The sequence below is a fragment of the Balaenoptera ricei genome, chromosome 17 (genome assembly GCF_028023285.1).
Source record: "Balaenoptera ricei isolate mBalRic1 chromosome 17, mBalRic1.hap2, whole genome shotgun sequence".
NCBI classification, from domain to species: Eukaryota; Metazoa; Chordata; class Mammalia; order Artiodactyla; family Balaenopteridae; genus Balaenoptera; species Balaenoptera ricei.
This window is the reverse complement of record NC_082655.1, coordinates 67,106,674-67,125,972: the sequence shown is the minus strand read 5'-3', so window position 1 is coordinate 67,125,972 and position 19,299 is coordinate 67,106,674. Positions and strand designations below refer to the sequence as shown.

The 19,299-nt window shown below is 35.2% G+C and overlaps 1 protein-coding gene across 1 annotated transcript; it reads left to right on the top strand.

Annotated features, from left to right (window-relative positions):
* Window positions 1–170: 170 nt before the first annotated feature.
* XKR9 (XK related 9) lies at window positions 171–18,798 on the top strand. Its single transcript, XM_059902096.1, has 3 exons — window positions 171–442; window positions 11,959–12,179; window positions 18,170–18,798. Exons 1-3 carry the CDS (start codon window positions 171–173, stop codon window positions 18,796–18,798), a joined length of 1,122 nt encoding a protein of 373 aa, XP_059758079.1.
* Window positions 18,799–19,299: the final 501 nt, after the last annotated feature.

Below are 19,299 nucleotides of genomic sequence, written 5' to 3'. Positions count from 1 at the left end.
TTGGTTTTAGTGTTCCAATTTCATAATATTTATTCTTTCTTTTAAATAGATTTAGGGAGTAGAAATTAAAATTCAGTGCTACACCAAAGGATGCACTAATATTTGTTCCTTTTTTTTTTCTTTTTGTATGAGAGAAGGAGGTAGATAACCAAGAGATATAGTGATTCATAATGAAATATACTAAGTTAAATTTTATGATGTCGGTTCTTGGCATTGTAATCTATGTAATTGATTTAATTGTGGATACCTGGGTGTCTGTCAGGTTTTTCCATGAGGGACAGTATGTTTTCGGTATTTTAACAGTAAGCTTTATGCTCTTTGGAACACTTGTGGTCCAGTGTTTTAGTTATTCTTGGTTCAAGAACGATTTAAAGGAATCAGGCCAAGAAAGTCAGCATTGTTTTCTTCTACTTCATTGCTTGCAAGGAGGAGTTTTTACAAGGTGAGCATATACTTTTGATCATTAACACTATTATTCTTTTTTTCAGACGGAAGCTACCTTTCTGTATCTGGGTAGTCAAATGTATGAAGGGCCCCTATTTGCATGTAGCACAAGGGTTACTTGCTCCTCACTAGCAGTGCTTGTGTGAGTCATTGAACTTTCAGAATTTTCCAGGTTCATTAATAGAATGTTTTAATTTACCTAATTAAGTTACTTTTTCTAATATGTTATCACTTTTTTTATGAGAAGGAAAAGGACTCATTTCTATGTCTTGTGAATCTTTTCTCATCTATTTTATATTTTAAGACTGATTATGTAAATATAGCCTATCACTTGCAACTCTGATAGAGCACTTAATTTTTTAAGTTACTTGTACCATTCATTTAATGAAGTGAAATTTTTACTGCAATAATGCAGTAACCGTGTGGTTATCTTGGTACAGAATCATCCACAGAACTAAAAACAACCTTAAGAATCATGTTGTTTAAAGCCTGTTTTCTGGTTAAAGAAAACAGAATCTAAATAAGTCCTGAGAATTCTGTGATTCTCCATATACCTAATTTCACATTACCTTTTCTTCATTATCTTAAGGAATTTAATTCTGTTCAAAGCAATATATATATATTAAAGGTAAAGAGAAGAATTAAGGACAGATATAAAATCATTGTTTTTCATATTAAATTTTATCTGTATAAACAGTTGAATTGAAGCCTAGCTGTTATGACAACATGGTAATTATGTTCAGCTTTTGAAAATGGACATTTCCAATGTATAAATGTAAAATTGCAGCTTATAGCTGTTGTCACTTTTTAATGTGTTATAATTGACCTTGCATGGTGTGAAATAAAAGTTTAAACACTGGTGTAAAAAAAAAATAAAGACAAATATTAAGAGGATAATGTACTATTTTGCTACAGTTAGGTTTTGAAGTTGGGCTATTTTAATAGCCATCTTTCCTGAGAAAGATTTTAGTGGCAATAGAATTCTAGATGAGTAGTTATTTTCTCTCTGTATATTATATTCTCTCATCTTTTTGTTTCCATTGTCACTATTGAAGAGTTAGATGTCAATCTTACTGTTGCTCTTTAAAAGTATTTTGTCTTCTTTTTTTCCCTCTGGCTGCTCTTATGATTTTTCTCTTTATCTTTGGGTTTCTACAGTTTATGATATATCCAGGTATATATTTACTTTTATTTCTCCTGCTTGGGATTTGCTGGTTCTCTTGATACTATAGATTATTATCTTCCATGAATTCTGCACAATCCTCAGCCATTATCTTTTCTAACATTTTCTTTACCATATTTCTGTCTCTTTTCCTTCTGGGACTCCAAACAAATTTAAGGTAGACCTTCTTGCTGTATCTAACATGACTGTTACATGTTAGATTGTTTATTTGAGATTTTTCTTATTTCCTGAGATAAGCTTGTATCACTATAAACTTCCCTCATAGAACTGCTTTTGCTGTGTTCCACAGATTTAGTATCATTGTGTGTTTTTTGTTTTTTTTTTAAAGAATTCCTTTATTTTTATTTTTATTTATTTATTTATTTATTTTTGGCTGTGTTGGGTCTTCGTTTCTGTGCAAGGGCTTTCTCTAGTTGCGGCAAGCGGGGGCCCCTCTTCATCGCGGTGCGCGGGCCTCTCACTGTCGTGGGCTCTCTTGTTGCGGAGCACAGGCTCCAGACGCGCAGGCTCAGTAGTTGTGGCTCACGGGCCTAGTTGCTCCGCGGCATGCGGGCTCTTCCCAGACCAGGGCTCAAACCCGTGTCCCCTGCATTGGCAGGCAGATTCTCAACCACTGCGCCACCAGGGAAGCCCCTATTGTGTTTTCATGTTCATTTGTCTCCAGGTATTTTTTGTTCCTCTTTGATTTTGTCAGTGACCCATTGACTGTTTAGTAGCATATTGTTTTTGTTTTTTGCATTCTTTTCTCGTAGTTGATTTCTAGTCTCATGCCATTGTGGTCAGAACAGATGCTTGATATAATTTCAATATTCTTAAATTTATTGAGACTTGTTTTGTGGCTTGTCATGTGATCTATCCTGGAGAATGTTCCATGTGCACTTGAAAAGAATGTATATCTTGCTACTTTTGGATGGAATGTTCTATATATAATCTGTTGAGCCCATCAGGTTTAATGTCATTTAAGCCCAGTGTTTCCTTACTGATTTTCTGTCTGGATCTTACGTCTCTCCACCGATATAAGTGGGTTGTTAAAGTCTCCTACTATTGTTGTGTTACTGTCAATTTCTCTCTTTAAGTTTGTTAATGTTTGCTTTATGTATTTAGGTGCTCCTATGTTGGCTACATATGTATACCCATATTGTTATATCTTCTTCTTTGACTGATCCCCTTATCATTATGTAAGTCCTTTTTTGTCTCTTGTTACAGTCTTTGTTTTAAAGTCTATCTTGTCTGATATAAGTATTGCTACCCCAGCTTTCTTATGATTTACATTTGCATGGAATACCTTTTCCTATACTCTCTCTTTCAGTCTGTATGTCTTTAGATCTGAAGTGAGTCTCATGTAGGCAGCATATATACAGGTCTTGTTTTTGTGTCCTTTCAGCCAGTCTACGTCTTTTGACTGGAGCATTCAGTCCATTTACATTTAAAGCAATTATTGTTAGATATGTCTTATTGCCATTTTGTTAACTGTTTTGGAATTGTTTTGTAGTTCTTTTTGGCTTCTTTCTTCTTCTTTTGCTCTCTTCCCTTGTGATTTGGTGACTATCTTTAGTGTTATGTTTGGGTTTCTTTCTCTTCTTTTGTGTATCTATTATAGATATTTGGTTAGTTATTACCATGAGGTTCATGTATAACAATCTGATCATTATACTGATATGTGATTATTTTAAGGTGATGTTGGTTTAAGTTCAAACACTTTCTAACAACCATGCATTTTTGCTTCCTACCACCCATGTTTACTGTTTTGACATCATATTTTACATCTTTCTGTTTTGTGTATCCCTTAACTACTTATTGTGAATATAGATGATTTTACTACTTTTATCTTTTAACCTTCCTACTAGCTTTATGAGTGGTTGATCTACTACCTTTACTGTATATTTGCCTTTACCAATGAGATTTTTCCTTTCATAATTTTCATATTTCTAGTTGTGGTCTCTTTTCCTTAGAGAAGTTCCTTTAACGTTTCTTGTAAAGCTGGTTTAGTGGTTCTGAACTCTTTTAGCTTTTGCTTGTCTGTAAAACTTCATATTTCTCCTTCAAATCTGAATGATATCCTTGCTGGGTAGAGTATTCTTTTTTTTTTTTAAATTATTATTTATTTATTTATTTATTTTTGGCTGTGTTGGGTCCTCGCCCCTGTGCGAGGGCTTTCTCCAGCTGCGGCAAGCGGGGGCCACCCCTCATCGTGGTGCGCAGGCCTCTCACCATGGTGGCCTCTCCTGCTGCGGGGCACAGGCTCCAGACGCGCAGGCTCAGTAGTTGTGGCTCACGGGCCCAGTTGCTCCGCGGCATGTGGGATCCTCCCAGACCAGTGCTCGAACCTGTGTCCCCTGCATCGGCAGGCAGACTCTCAACCACTGCGCCACCAGGGAAGCCCGAGTATTCTTGCTTGTAGGTTTTTTCTTTCATCACTTTGACTGTATGGTGCCACTCCCTTCTGGCCTGCAAAATTTCTGTGGAAAAGTCAGCTGATAGTCTTATGGGAGTTCCCTTGTACATACAGAGATTCTTCATTCTTACTGATTTCTTTGCTTAGTAGTTAGGGATGTGGGGACAAGTAGGTAGCCATTTGGATAAAAAAATATGTGAATTATAACTGGACCTTCACACAAAGTTCAGGGTTAGCCCATGCTCTAACATGGCACATGATCTTGAAAAGAGTTTAGCCTGTTCTGTGATGAAGTTGAAATCTTTACAAGTATATTGATAGAAACACAGAGATGGGTACAGTATTGGGAGAGTTTTAAAATGTTGTAGTTTATGTCTTCAGCTTCCCAGTCTTTGATATGACAGAACATGGGCTCTAACTCCTCCTAACCAGAAGAAAATCGGAAAGAATAAACTGGCAGAGTTTTGTTTCTGGAGTAGCACTAGGCAACCCCCTCCCCAACCCCCAACACTAAATCCCAAACCACAAGGACAAGAAAATAGTTTTTTCCCCTGTTTGCCATTCAAATGGACAGACCACAGATTGTAGAAATTGACCAGAATGGAAGTAAGAGGAAGCAATAGCCAGTATATGCAGCATAAGAACAGTAACGGTTTTGATTCACTTTAGAGTTGGGATAATTTAAGATCGCATGTTATGGTCTATACATCTAGGTAAAATACCAGACACCAGGATAAATTTCAAGTGAATCAAATATTTAATGTAAAAATATTTATTCTATAAGAAAACATGGGAAAATTCCTTTATAGCCTTGAAATGGGGAAAGCCTTTCTAACCATAACTTAAAATCCCTAAGCTATAAAAATTATAGATTTGATAATAAAAAATGCATGCCAATAAACAAAAGCAAAAATCTCCCAAACAAAAGCAAAGCAAAAAGGAAAACAGCTTTAACAGGAGAAAATATTTACAATTTTTAATAGAAAAAGGGCTAGTCTTTTAGTATTTAAAGAGCTTCTGAAGTCAAAAAGAAGAAGGTCGTCCACCCAATTGAAACATGGGAAAACAGTAAGGATAGTTCAGAGAAGAGGAAATGCAAATGGCTCTTAAGTTGTCTGAAGGATGCTAAGCCTCGTTCATAATTTAAAAATTGCCAACTAAAACTTCACTGAGATATTCTTCACCTACCAGACTGGCAAAAATCCAAATGATAATACGCTCTCTTGGTAAGGCGTGGGAAAACAGGTATTCTCATACTTTGTTGATGGGAGTATGGATTGGTACCATCCCTGTGGAGGGCAGTTTGACCATATTTCAAATGCACATACCTTTAGGCCAGAGGTTCCTCTTCTGGGAATTTATCGTACTTGCAGACATGTAAAATGACATATGCACAGCTTTTCAATTTGTAGTATTCTTTGTAACAGCAAAATATTGGAAACAATTAAAATGTCTGTTGGTAGAGTTTATGGTATACCTATGCAATGGCACACTACATAGCTATTACAAAGAATGATAAAGTACTTTATGTACTGAAATGGAAAGCTCTCCAAGATGTACTTTTAAGTGAAAAGACAAGGTGCAGACAGCAGATATGATATGCTACAGTCTGTGTAAAAAAAAGTGGTGAAAAGGCATATATACTTATACTTGCTTATATATGCATAAAGAAACTCTAGAAGGGTACACATGAAATTAGTAACCGTGAATTCTTATGGTCATAGGGGAGGGTGAAAACTGGGTAGTTAGGTCATAGGAGTGGCATGGAGTTTTTTCAGCGAATAACTTTAAAAATTTTTTTGAATTATTTGAATATTTTGCCTATTCAAACAAAAAAAGAAGAAAAGGAAAAATTGAATTAGGTTTGCTCTTAGTGATAAACAGATACTTGATAAACAGACACTTCCCTCTTTTTGTCTTTCTTTTTCTTTTTCTTTGTATTTTCTTAGTGCAGGAAGTGGCAGAATACTGAGATGAATAGTGAGAAATAAGCAAAAATTAAAACATAATTAATTTAAAACATAAGTTCATAAAAATGGGCAAATTATCCAAGGGTCTGTCTAAACTAAGTATGGAAAAACGTGAGATTTACTGAACTACAGATTCATTTCCCTACAGAGTAGATAAATTGAGCTTGTGTTGGTAGATGAAAGAAAAGGAATGTCAACATGAATTATTTATTAGGTGTAAGTGCCTGTTGCTACTAAGTATGTTCTCACTGCTCAGGGGTCTGTGGAGTAGAACATTTCATTTTCCAGAATATAAATTAGATGACATTTCTGTATTTCTATTTTATGTACTATTTGTGATAAAACCTTTCTCCTTGCCAAAGGAGACTTTTCCTTTGATGGGTATATGAAAGGCATTTGTATTATTTAAAATATGGAAGTTATTGTTGCTCTTTTAAAATAACTGGTAAAAAAAGTTCAAATCGTGTGAAAGAAAGTACAATGGAGATGAGTCTCCTTCCTTCCGCAGGTCCTTAGGCCCTTCCTTATGGAGTTTCTTAAACGGGCATTAAATAGTTGAACATTTTTTCTTACCTATTCTTCTATTTAAAATGCTTTAGAGAGAGGTCATCTGGTAATGTTCAAATTTCCTAGGGTGCAATATTTATGAAACTTGAGGATCTGGCCCCTTTACTTAAATCTCTAAATATTTGAGGATTTTCCTAGGTATCTTATTGTTGTTGATTTCTCATTAAATATTGTTTTGATCAGACAACATAATTTGTGTGATTATAGTCTTCTTACATTTATTGACTTGTTTTATGGCCCAACGTATAGTCTCACTTGGTGAATATTCCGTAAATTGCTGTTGTTGAGTGTAGTGTTCTATAAATGTATAAAGTAGGGCAATATGTTGATAATGTTATTAAAATCTGCTATATTCTTACTGATTTTTTTCTTTTGGCCTACCTTTTCTTTCAATTACTGAGAGATGAGTGTTAAAACACTCTAATATTGTGGATTTATCTTTTTCTCCTTGTACTTTGACAATTTTTGCTTCATGTATCTTCAAACTCTATTATTAGGTACATTCAGATGTCTTCTTGAAAAATTGATTCTTATATCATTGTGATATGACTCTCTTTATCTCTGTTAATACTCCTTGATTTGAAATCTGTTTTGTCTGGGATACTAATATAGCCATACTAACTATTTTTTTGTGATTTCCTTTCAAACTATCTGTGTCTTTTTTTTTTTTTAATTTTATATTATTATTTATTTTTGGCTGCGTTGGGTCTTCATTGCTGCCTGTGGGCTTTCTCTAGTTGCAGAGAGTGGGGGCTACTCTTTGTTGCGGTGCGCAGGCTCCTCATTGTTGTGGCTTGTCTTTGTTGTGGAACACAGCTCTAGGTGCGTGGGCTTCAGTAGTTGTGGCACGTTGGCTCAGTAGTTGCGGCTCGCGGGCTCTAAAGTGTAGGCTCAGTAGTTGTGGCATGTGGGCTTAGTTGCTCTGCGGCATGTGAGATCTTCCCCTACCAGGCCTTGAACCCGTGTCCCTTGCATTGGCAGGCGGGTTCTTAACTACTGCGCCACCAGGGAAGTCCCTCAAACTATCCGTGTCTTTATGTTTAAAGAGAGTCTCTTCCAAATCATATAGAGTTGAATCTTGATTGTTTTATCCAGTTTGACAATCTTTTATTGAAACATTTAATCCATTTACATTTCATATATTACTGTAATTATTGATATAGTTGTCTTCTGGGCCTACCTATTGTTTGGTTTTTATTTTTTCTGTTTGGGTTCGTTGAGCTTTATGTTGTTGTTTTTGATCAAATTTGGAAAATATTTTTTGCCAGTATGTTGTCAAGTTTTTTTTTTTTTTTTCTGCCCCATTCTCTCTCTCTGTTTCTTTTGGGACTTCAATTACACCTTTGTTATTGAGGTTCTGTTAATTTTTTTCCCTAATTTTTTCTCTCTGTGTTTTGTTTGCTAATTTCAATATCTGGGTCATCTGTGGGTATGTTCCTGTTAACTGATATGTTTCTATTAACTGATTATGCTCTTTAGCATAAGTTACATTTTCCTCTTAATTTGCATGTCATGTAATTTTTTATTGTGTAGTGGACATTGTGACTGATACCTTGTAGAGACTCTGGTTTCTGTTATCTTCCATTGAAGAGAAAGCAGATAGTTAAATTATTGGCAGATTACCTTGACGTGATACAGAGGCTTGGTTTAGGCTTTGCTAGGGAAGGTCTATTTTGCTTTTGTCCTTAGTCCTAGGGGAAGTCTTATAGACCTGAAGTATGGTCTTTACTCCTAAAGAATGACCCTTTTGGCGTTTCAGTGGGATGCTTGAAGTATTTACCAAGCCTCTCCAGTTTGGTGGAACTTAAACTCCAGACTCTTCCCTGTGGTAGACAGCTGCCAAAATCTCTGCTCATTCTTGCCATTTTTCCTCAGTTCCTTGAAGCCTCACCCTAGATATACATAGTAAGGGGTTGGGCAAGGACTTAAGGAGGGTATATGCAGATTTGGGAGCTTTTTTACTCTGTGGCTCTCTCTTTTCTAGGATCCCTCTTAATTTCTAACCACTCTGGCAGATTCAACCTCAGTCCTCTCACTCTTGGAGCCAGTAATAATTTGACTTTCTGCTTGAGCTGTATCTACTTTTTGCCATTTGGACTGTGGGATGCTGGTAGAGGAAAAGCCAGATGAATGCATCTCATGCAGTATGGTTCCCTTCTTTCAAGGGTTAAGTGCCCTCATCCTTCTTCCTACTTTCGGTTGCTCTTTAGTGCCTTGTTTTCTTTAATATTTTGTCTGTAATTTATCATTGTCATCAGTAGGAAGGTGAGCTTGATACAAGGGAATCCATCATTACTGGAAGCTGTTGCCTCTTTATCTCAAATAAAAGAATACATTGTGATAAAATATGCTAAGAAAGCTCCTTCTGTTTCTTTTTCTTTGGCCTCTTCACCATTTCTCCCATAAAACTGAAACAATATCCTATTGATTAAAAAATTATATTCATACTCCCCTTCTCATGGAGTTATCCTCAGATAAGCAGAACTTTGTATAGGTTTGCTATTAATTGCTACAAAATTGGAAAATATTCCTCTCTAAAGTCACTGGAAATATTAATGTGCACATCTGTAAACAGCTCCATCTTTTTTTTTGTTGCTGTTGTTGTTTGTTTAACAGGCACTGATATACCACTTAACATGTGCCAGTTATTGGTCTAAACATTTTACATGTATTAACTCCTTTAATCCTCATATCAACCCAATGAGGTAGATATGATGATTACCCCCTTTTTCAGGAAGGAAACTGTTTTCAGTTTTGAGGAAACTGAGGCATCACTAGGAAGTGATGGAGCAAGGATTTGAACCCAAGCATCCTGGCTTTTTTAGAGTCTGTACACTTAATCACTGTACTCTGCTGGCTTTCCCACTCTATGCTGTCTGTACTGATTTTGTTCTAGGTATGTACTTGTTAATATTTGTGAAGTTTTCAAGTTTTTCAATTAGCAGTATCTATCCTCTTGCTTTAAAAGGATAGATACCTTTAAGAACATACTGTATTACATATTAGTCTTACATAATATACATACGGGAACTCCCTATTTTGCCAGATACCCAGAAAAGACTCAAACATAAATTACTTATAAATCTCACCTATAAATCCTAGACAGTGTTAATCATTTTTTTTCCTATACTTTTACAACATAATATTTACATTTCTGTTGAGTGGTTATTTCTTCTGCCTTGTATTGCAGCTAGCAGTTTATAGGCTTGACCTTCCTATTAGGTTGTAAGGTCATTGAAGGTGGAGGTCATGTTTTCATCATTTTTGTAGACATTCTACCCTGGCATCTAGTCCACATTGAATATAATGGACCATGTTATTCTAAAACTGTGATGGTAAAAATATACTTTTATTTGCTAGGTGAAGAATCTTTGCATATCCATATATGTGTACATCTTGTTTAAAATGAGAATATCTTATATTTGTGTTTTACTTTCAACTTTTCAAAGTCCTTTCATATCTACTGTCTCTTTATCTTTATGGAAAGATTGTCATGAGCTCTCATTTATTCATTCATTCAGTAAATATTTTCTGAGAGTGGCTATGTGCCAGGTACTATTTTAGTTTCTCAGGATATAGCAATGAACAAAACAAAGTTCCTGCTTTCATGCAGATTTCATTCTTGTGAGAAGGTACAGATAAGCAAAAATAATGTGTCAAGTGATGATAAAGAAAAATGATGTAGGATAAAGGGATAGAATGCGATGGATGGTGTGATCTGGAAAGACCTCTGTGAGGAACTGGTATTTGAATAGAGACCTGAATGAAGTTAAGGAGTAAACTTGTAAAATCTCTGGGGTTTAGGAGAGTTCCAGGAAGAGGGAGTAGCAAAGACAAAGGCCTTTAACTTGGGAAAAACAGTAAGAAAGGTACACTGAATGTGTGGGAGAAATGAAAGGGAAAGGCAAGGCAGATTATGGAGGGCCTTGTAAGATGGGGTAAATACTTCGTGTTTTATCTAAGTATGATGGAAATCATTGGAACATTTCGAGTGGAGGGATAACATCTAAATTATGGTTAACAGGTTCAATCTAGATGCTGTGTAGAGAATAGGATGTATAGGGAGCAGGAGTAGAATCAGAGAGACCAATTATGAGGCTATCGAAGTAATCCAGGCCAGAGATGTTGGCTGCTTAAACTAGGATGGAGGCAGTGGAAGTGATAAGATGTGTTTAGATCTGGATATATTTGAAGTTAGAACTAAGAACCAACAGAACCTGCTGAGGAATTTTTATAGGGTATGAGAAAAAGAAGTTGGAAATTATTCCCACATTTTTGGTCTGAGCAACATGGTGCATGTTAGTGCCATTTACTGAAATGGGAAACATTGACAGAAGGAGCAAGTTGAAACAGGATATATATCACTGCCCTAATTTTATATATGGGGAAACTGAGGTGTAGATAAAGAGTTTTGATAAGCTTTGGGCTAGAATCCTGGTTGTCTTATTGCTAGCCTCAGATATTTTTGAAATAAGTGTTTCAGTTATTTTTGTTATTAATTTTACTTGGATGATGATAAGTCATGTTCATTTAAAAATTCTTTGTAAAGAAGAGCCTGAGCAAGGATGTTTTAGGAGTCTTAGAAATTTTATGTTTTCCAGGGTGGTAATGGTCACAGAGCCTAGCACCTTGTAGATTATGGAGTACAGTTGACCTTGAACAACATGGGTTTGAGCTGTGTGGGTCCACTTATATGCAGATTTTTTTCAGTAGTAAAGACTACAGTACTACACGATCTGAGGTTGGTTGAACCCACGGATGTGGAACTGAGGATACAAAGGGCCAGCTATCAATTATGCGTGGATTTTTTGACTGCACAGAGGGTTGGCATCCCTAACTCCACGTGCTCAAGGGTCAACAGTAATTATTTGCTAGATTAAATTGAAAGAAGATTCAATCTCATCTTCAACCTTGACATTATCATAAGGGCATGTATTTGTCTTTTAGTGAAGATAAGTTGCATGAAGTGGAAATTGCAGTTTGTCTTTCAGAAAATAGTGGTTAAGACTAGGAATGATAAGATATAGGTTTGGACTCTAGGTCTGCCCCTTACTCTCTGCGTAACTTTCAGCAAATCACTCTACTGTTCTCAGCCTAACTTTTCCTATCTGTGATTTGAGAATAATACCTACTGTGAAGATGAAAGAAGATCATGTATGCTTAACAGTGCTAGCACACACTGGCACATCAGACATGCAATAAAAATTGTGGAGTCTTGAACCTCAATAAAGCTACCATGAAATATTTACAAAGTTGAGAGAAATTTGTAGTAGAGAAAGTTTGTGGGAAAATTCTATTCTTAAACACATGTTGCTTTTTTTTCAAAATTATTATGTAAATTAACACACATGTTATAAAGAATCTATTACTGAAGATAAATATTCTTGTTTACTTTACAGGTATTGGTTTGCCTTGAAAAAGGGTTATCATGTGGCTTTCAAAAACACCAGCAAAACGGATAACTTCGTGGAAGAACAAATCAATCCTCATAAAGAAGTTATAGATAGGGTGACAGATTTGAGCATGCTCAGGCTATTTGAGACCTACCTGGAAGGCTGCCCACAACTTGCTCTTCAGCTCTACATCCTTCTGGAACATGGTCAAGAAAATTTCACTCAGTGTAGGTCTTTCTTAATACCCTGTGTTAGATGGATGCCACTGATACTTTATGTCAACTGTGTAACTCTTTGGCAGGTTTTAGAATTATTTTTATTGTTTTTCTTTTTAGAATTATTTATTTTTTTTTGAAAAGAAGTACATGGTTCAAAGGTACTTTGAGGTATATAAAGGTATATAAAGGTATACTGTCTCCCTCCCCCTTCTTCCTCTCCCTTCCTTTGTCTGCCCAGAAAACAAACTATTATTGTCAGCTTTTTGATGATTCTTTCAGAAAAAAAAATTTAAAAGCCTATCTTTCTCTTTCCCTCTCTCTCTCTCTCTCTTTTTTTTTTTTTATAGAAATGGTAACATAAAAACCATCTTTGGTTTTTACACTTAACATATCTTGGAGATCTAAACATATCAGTACAGAAAGAGCACCCTCATTTATTTTTCTTATCTGCATAGTATTACAAATTATGGATGTATCGTGAATTATTTAACAGTCTCCCTCTTTATGTTAATTTAGGTTGTTTCTAATATTTTACTGTTGCAAAAAAGCTGCAGTGAATAGTCTTATGCATGCATTCTTTTGCATGTGTGAAGTTTAGCCATAGGGTAAATTCCCAGAATCACAATCATTAGGTGAAAGTGCAAGTGCTACAAAACTAATGAAAGTTTTGCAAATTGGCCGAAATGTTGCTCTTTTATAGCAGATTTCCTCATTAGGGTTAAATGTACATTTCTAAAGGACAATTTGGTATTTCCATTAAGAAAATCTTTTAATAGGTGTTTAATTTGAGATGTTAAAAAAACTATTTATTTGCTAAAAATAGTCCCAGTTTTCATTAGTGACTAGGATTCCATGCAGACTTGGATTCACCTCAGAGTAGCAGATTGTCCTCTCCCCTGGAGTTCCCTCTACGCTAGACTCACCTGTGAGAACACTTCATTTCCCCAGTCTTCTTGTTCCCAGTTTCCCATAAACCTCTAGATTGTAGTCCCTTCTAATATTTTTACCTTTACTTTGATTGTTAGTGCACCACTGAAATGAACCTACTGTGTATGAGACCTCTTTTTCCTTGTGATGCAAAGAATTTGTGGGTTGGGACTTATTAGTCCCTGAAGCTAAAGTTCAGCATATAGAGCTTACAACCTGTATTATGGTAGATCTGCTGATGTTAACTGTGGCTGCTTCTGTGTGGTGGGATTGTGAGTGATTTTATCTATTTCATCTTCCTTATACTTTTCTGAATTTCCAAATTTTCTACAGTAACCATGTATTGTTTTGATAATCAGGAAGAATAATTCAAAATGTAAAAAAAAAATCAGTTTATGTATAGAACTACTTCAGAAGACTGAACAAATTCTTTTATCTTTGTTCCTTCTGAAATCATGCTAAAGAGGAGAGTAACAAGTAAAAACAGTATAAACCCATAAGGACGAAGAGAATGCAGAGTAGAACAGCAGATTAGAAATGTCAATAAATATTTAGAAGATGGAAAGCAGATAGAAAACTTGGGTTATTCAAATCAGTTCCACCACCACTAAAAGGCTAGATTATTTGAATCAACTCTCCCCCTGAAATTATCTAAAACAATTGGTTAAGTATTTTCAAAAGTCTTCATAAAAGCTTAAAACAATCTGATACAACAGGCCAAAATATGCATGAAAGTGGGAATGCAGCAGGGTTGAGTAGGACTGTGAAGGCATTTATACACTGAGGGTTTTTACTGAACCTTATAAACAAGCAGATTCAGTTTTGATGGCTTCCTAGGGTATGGAGGACTGGAGACAAAACTCAGGGTCCTCACAAGGGAGGGACATCTGGTAGAAAATCCTAATCCGTAAAACTGGCACTCCAAAAGTCACCCTCCTCAGGGTAAAAGTGAAGTTACCTACCTCTAAGTGAAACTTGACTGCATAAACAAAAATAATACTATGTGGGTAAGAAAAAGATAGAATGAAGACAAGCAGTAACATGCAAGTCAGGTGGAAGATGGATGGAGTTAAACTGTTTTAAATTCCTTGTATAGTTCAGGAGAAAGGTAAAGCAGAAGTGGATCTGCGGTTTTTGAGGTGTAAAACAAAAACAATTAGAGAGACCCAATTTTTGAAAAGAAGAATGTAATATTAGGAAAATAGAATTATGTTAGTCTGCTTGGGCTGCCGTAACAGAATGCTATAGACTGGGCAGCTTAACCAACAGAAATCTATTTTCTTACAGTTCTGGAGACTGGAAATCCAAAATCAAGGTGCCAGTAGGGTTGGTTTCTGGTGAGGACTCTCTTTGGGTTGCAGATGGCCACCTTCTTGCTGTGTCCTCACAGGTCTTTCCTCTGTGTGTGGAGAGAAAGAGAGATCTCTGGTATCTCTTTCTATTCTTTCAAGGATACCGGTCCTATTAGATTTGGGTTAAATGCTTAACCTTACGAACTTGCTTAACCTTACGAACTTGCTTAACCTTACGAACTTGCTTAACCTTAACTATCTCCCTAAAGGCCCTATCTCAAAGTATAGTCACATTGGGGATTAGGGCTTTAACATATGAATTTTGGAAGAATACAATTTAATTCATAAAAGATATGAAAGTAAGCATTTTTAAAAATAAAATAAAGAACAGTAAATTACAGGGATAAGAAAGCTGACCAATACCATAAATTTCACAAGAGAAAGAAAAGTAATATATTTTTATTATTTTAATACTCTTTTATCTAATTTTTTTGGCTGTGCACTCTGATTGGCTTTTGATTTGATACGATTTTATGATTTAATTTCCATAGAAAAGAAAAATTCATTCTTTTTTTCTAGCATAGTTAATAGAAATTAGTTTTTTGTTTATTTTTAATTTGGAGAAGTTTCAACTTCACAAAGTATTGATAATATTATAAGTATATTTTTTGATTGTTGTCACATTTGGGGAAAACTCTACCAATGTCTTCAAAAATGTGGTATAAGATCAGAGTATATCAAGATTTTTTTTTGATGAAGTAACTAATTTTAAATACTCTTTGAATTGACAACACTTGTTTATTGTCAGTGTCTCCTTTAGTGAATAGTGGGAGTCTTTTGTTTTCTTTACTGGTATCAATAATGTCAAATCAGAAGAAATTAATAAGAATCTGTATAGATGTGATTGGGCAAGGTCATTTCATACTGGGAGAAATGCATAAGCAAAGGCGTGGTTTGGCAAAGACAAGGAATACCGTTTGGATAGAGTGTAATGTACAGATTAGATGAGCAAAATGAGCAGAAAAAATATATTGGAAACAGGTAGGTAAGTGGGAAATGGGAAATAATGTCAAACTAATAGTGCCAACTGGATGAGGATAGACCATCATGCCTTAATATTAAGGAATCAAAGGCCTGTTGACAGCAAGATAGTGAAGTGTTAAGATCAGGCAAACTGCTTGAGAATCCTAGATCTGTTACTTACTAATCATAATTATTCAAGCAAATCTTGTAAGCCTATCCCCCTAAACCTAAACTATTCTCAACTCAATTTCCCTTTAGCCAGATCCGCAAAATGACCACAGCTTGCTTCAATACACCTAGGGAAAATGTGAGAGAGGAAAAGTAGGAGACAGGGAATTTTAGCAACTGCAATGAAAATATCTTATTTTTCCAAATTTTATAAAATAGATATGACAAAGTGAACACATTGCCAGGGCTTTGCCAGGCTTGGAAGGAGTCTGGGCAAGTGTGGGTCCCTGAAATTTAAGCTTCAATACCTTCATGATAAGTCTACCTGTGAGGTAAAAATACTGATTAACTTTAAACTTTGATATGTTTAGTATGCATGTTGTGATTTCTAGGGAAGCCATCAAAGAATAAAAACAGCATATCTCTGAAGGATGTGGATTACTAAATTGAAAGGTTGATAAAAATGGCCCATACCAAGCCCATCATTATAACATTTCAGAGACGCAAAGATGAAGATAAGATTCTAGAAGATTTGACAGAAAATAAAGATCATTTAAGGATAGGGAAATTGAATGGCTGAGAAATTCTTGACACTTGAGATTAGAATTTAATAGATCAATGACTTCAAAGTTTCAATGGAAAACATTTTTAAACTTTGAATTCTATTTCTGTTGAAACTGTGTATCAAACATGAGGGTAGAATAAAGACATTTTGAGACATACATGGTCTGAAAAGTTTAGCTTAGGTACAACTTTTCTCAGGAATGTCTGGAGAATGCTTGATCAAACCATGAGAAAGAAGCAAGAAGGAAATATTGCAACAGGAAACAGGAAGTCAGCACTGAAGAGAGGTGAAGGGACGTTCTGGGAAGACAGGAAGCAAACCTTGACAGCAACCACCTTTGAGCAGAAGGATCATATTCTTAAAAAACAAACAAAAAACCCTAATAGATGTAATAGGGGAGTTTAATTAATTAATTTGAAGAATTTGCTGAGAAAAACTGATAAGAGTCATGAAAAACTAAGCAAAGTTAAGTAACAATGAAAAGTTTTAAAAGAAAGGAAATATGTTCAGAATGTAGTATTTGGCTGAGCAGTCAAAGAGGCTGTACTTATGTAGTCATAATAAGGTAAACACTGAATATTGATTTTACCAAAAATTGTGATGTTACTCTTTTGGGTAGAAGGAGGGAGAGGAAAATGGAAGGAGGGTGTGTATATATGTGTGCATGTGCAAAAATTTCCCCTTCCCACGTAGGAAATTAATAATCAGTGTCTAAAGTAGATAAATTAAGAAATAGCACAGTATGTGTTTTATTTAGAAATATGGCAATACATGTCAGAAGTAAAGCTAGAAGAGTTGATAGTAATTTTTTCTGAGGGTCATGGCTAAGAGGTGAGAAGGGGTAGAGCAATCTACTGCTATTTTCTTATAAGTTCTTTAGCACTTATCAACTTTTAAAAACGATGTATATGTACTGGTTTGGTAGAAATTAAAACCAATTATAAAAAAGATATCACAGGGAAATTTAGGGGAAAGTGATGTTTTAATTCAAATATTTTTAAATTAAAGAAGAAAGAAAAGAAGCGCAACTAATTGTGCAGTTCAGAGTGGTATATGCTAAAACCAGGAGAGTGGACAAAGACATTTATAAATGTCTTCAATGGAGGATCTATCTTAAGTCTGCCTTCCTATCCTAGTATATAACCCTCCAGTGAGGCTAAATGGGAATGATGAGCATTCTGTATTTTACTCTAAATATTTCCTTCTAATTCTCTAATATCTTTGCTGTCAGTTTCTAAGTCCCCAGCTTTGAGTTCACGTGCTTCTACTCTACCATCTTGAGCTAATCTCAGTCTCCAGTTTTGAGAGTGGGGCTAATGACATGCCTTTCCAAAGTAGTAATGAACTTACTTTTCTCTTATTTGTTGGGGAAAAAATGGGATAAAGATGCCAAGCCTACAGAAATTTGTAAGTTTTAGATCGTGTTTGTTCATCTGGTCCATCATCTTAAAGATATGGGAAATTGAGCTGTTGATACCTCATACTTACGTTAAATTTTCTGTTTAACCTCTCTCCCTTTCTTCCTGCCCCCTTCTCTCTCATGATGTCATTTCTTAGTGAATTAGGTATATGTCCAAGGTCAAAGCCAAAAAGACTGGAAAAGCTAGGACTATCACTGTAGTCTCTTAGAGAACTTGCAGAGTATGCAGTTTCCATTGTACCAGTTGCTCAATAAAATTTGTCCAGTGAATTTATTCACAGTCTTATAAAGCAGTCTAATGTAGTGGTTAAGCACACCAACTTTGGAATCAGGCAGATTTCAGTTCAAATCTCATCTCTCTGAAACTTGCTGGCTGTGTGACTTGGGTCAAGAAATGTATATATATTCTCTCAGCATTAATTCCCTCATATGTAATACAGGAATATTAATATCTATTTCAAAGGATTAAATGAGATGAGTATATAAAGTACCTGACGTGTTTATGGGTGTGTATATACAGATGAAGCATGTATGGCATATAGTAATTTAATATTGCTATTATTATTCCTATAACTATATCTTTAAAACATTTTTTGTTTTGTAGATGCAGCCATCATGGTCTCTTGCTGTGCTATTTCTTGGTCGACTGTTGATTATCAAGTAGCTTTAAGAAAATCCTTACCTGATAAAAACCTTCTTAATGGACCCTGTCCTAAACTCGTATATCTCTTTTACAAGTTGTTTACATTATTATCTTGGATGTTGAGTGTTGTGCTTCTTTTATTCTTAAATGTTAAGATTGCTTTACTCCTGTTGTTATTTCTTTGGTTTTTAGGTGTATTGTGGGCATTTAAAGAACAGACTGAGTTTTGTGCTTCCATAAGTATGGAATTCATATACAGGATTGTTGTTGGATTCATTCTTGTCTTTACATTTTTTAATATTAAGGGACAGAATACCAAATGTCCAATGTCTTGTTATTATATTGTAAGGGTATTGGCCACATTGGGGATATTGATTGTGTTCTGGTTTTACCCACTCTCTATTTTTAATTCAGACTATTTTATACCTGTCAGCATCACTATAGCTCTTACTCTTCTCCTTGGAATTATTTTTCTTATTGTTTATTATGGGACTTTGCACCCAAACAGAAGTGAAGAAACAAAACTGGATGAAGTTGATGGAAAACCAGTTCAAAGAGACTGTAGAATGAAGTATTTCCTAATGGAATAGGCTATTCACTTAAGAGATATGTTTTCTTATTTTTTGTTTCATTGGTTAGTAAAGAAAAAGTTTGTGTATATGTGTGTTGTGTCTTATTTTTGCCTTCTTTAATTTGAGGGCAGTTCTAGTACATTAATTATGAATGTTAGAGAGTATAATAATGTTTTTATTATCTAAGTTAATTTCTCACTTGGTTTTGAAGATCTTGGGTACTTAGATATATTTGCCTATTGCCTGGTAGAGTTGCCATCTTGAGCCTGAACTGAAAGAAATGGTCTCATTCCCATAATTAGAAGGCTGGAATTGAACTTCCCTCCAACTTTTCCCTCATTGTTTCTGAGCTAAAACTGATGTACTCGTAGTAGGGAAATAAAAGGAAGAGAAGAGCAGGATACTCATTCTTCTTTCCTCTATTTTATTGATTCAGTGAATATATTTTGAGTTGGGGACATACTGAGTAGAGGAAAAGGGAAAGGAGGGAAGAGCAAGAAAAAACAGAAAATTGACCGT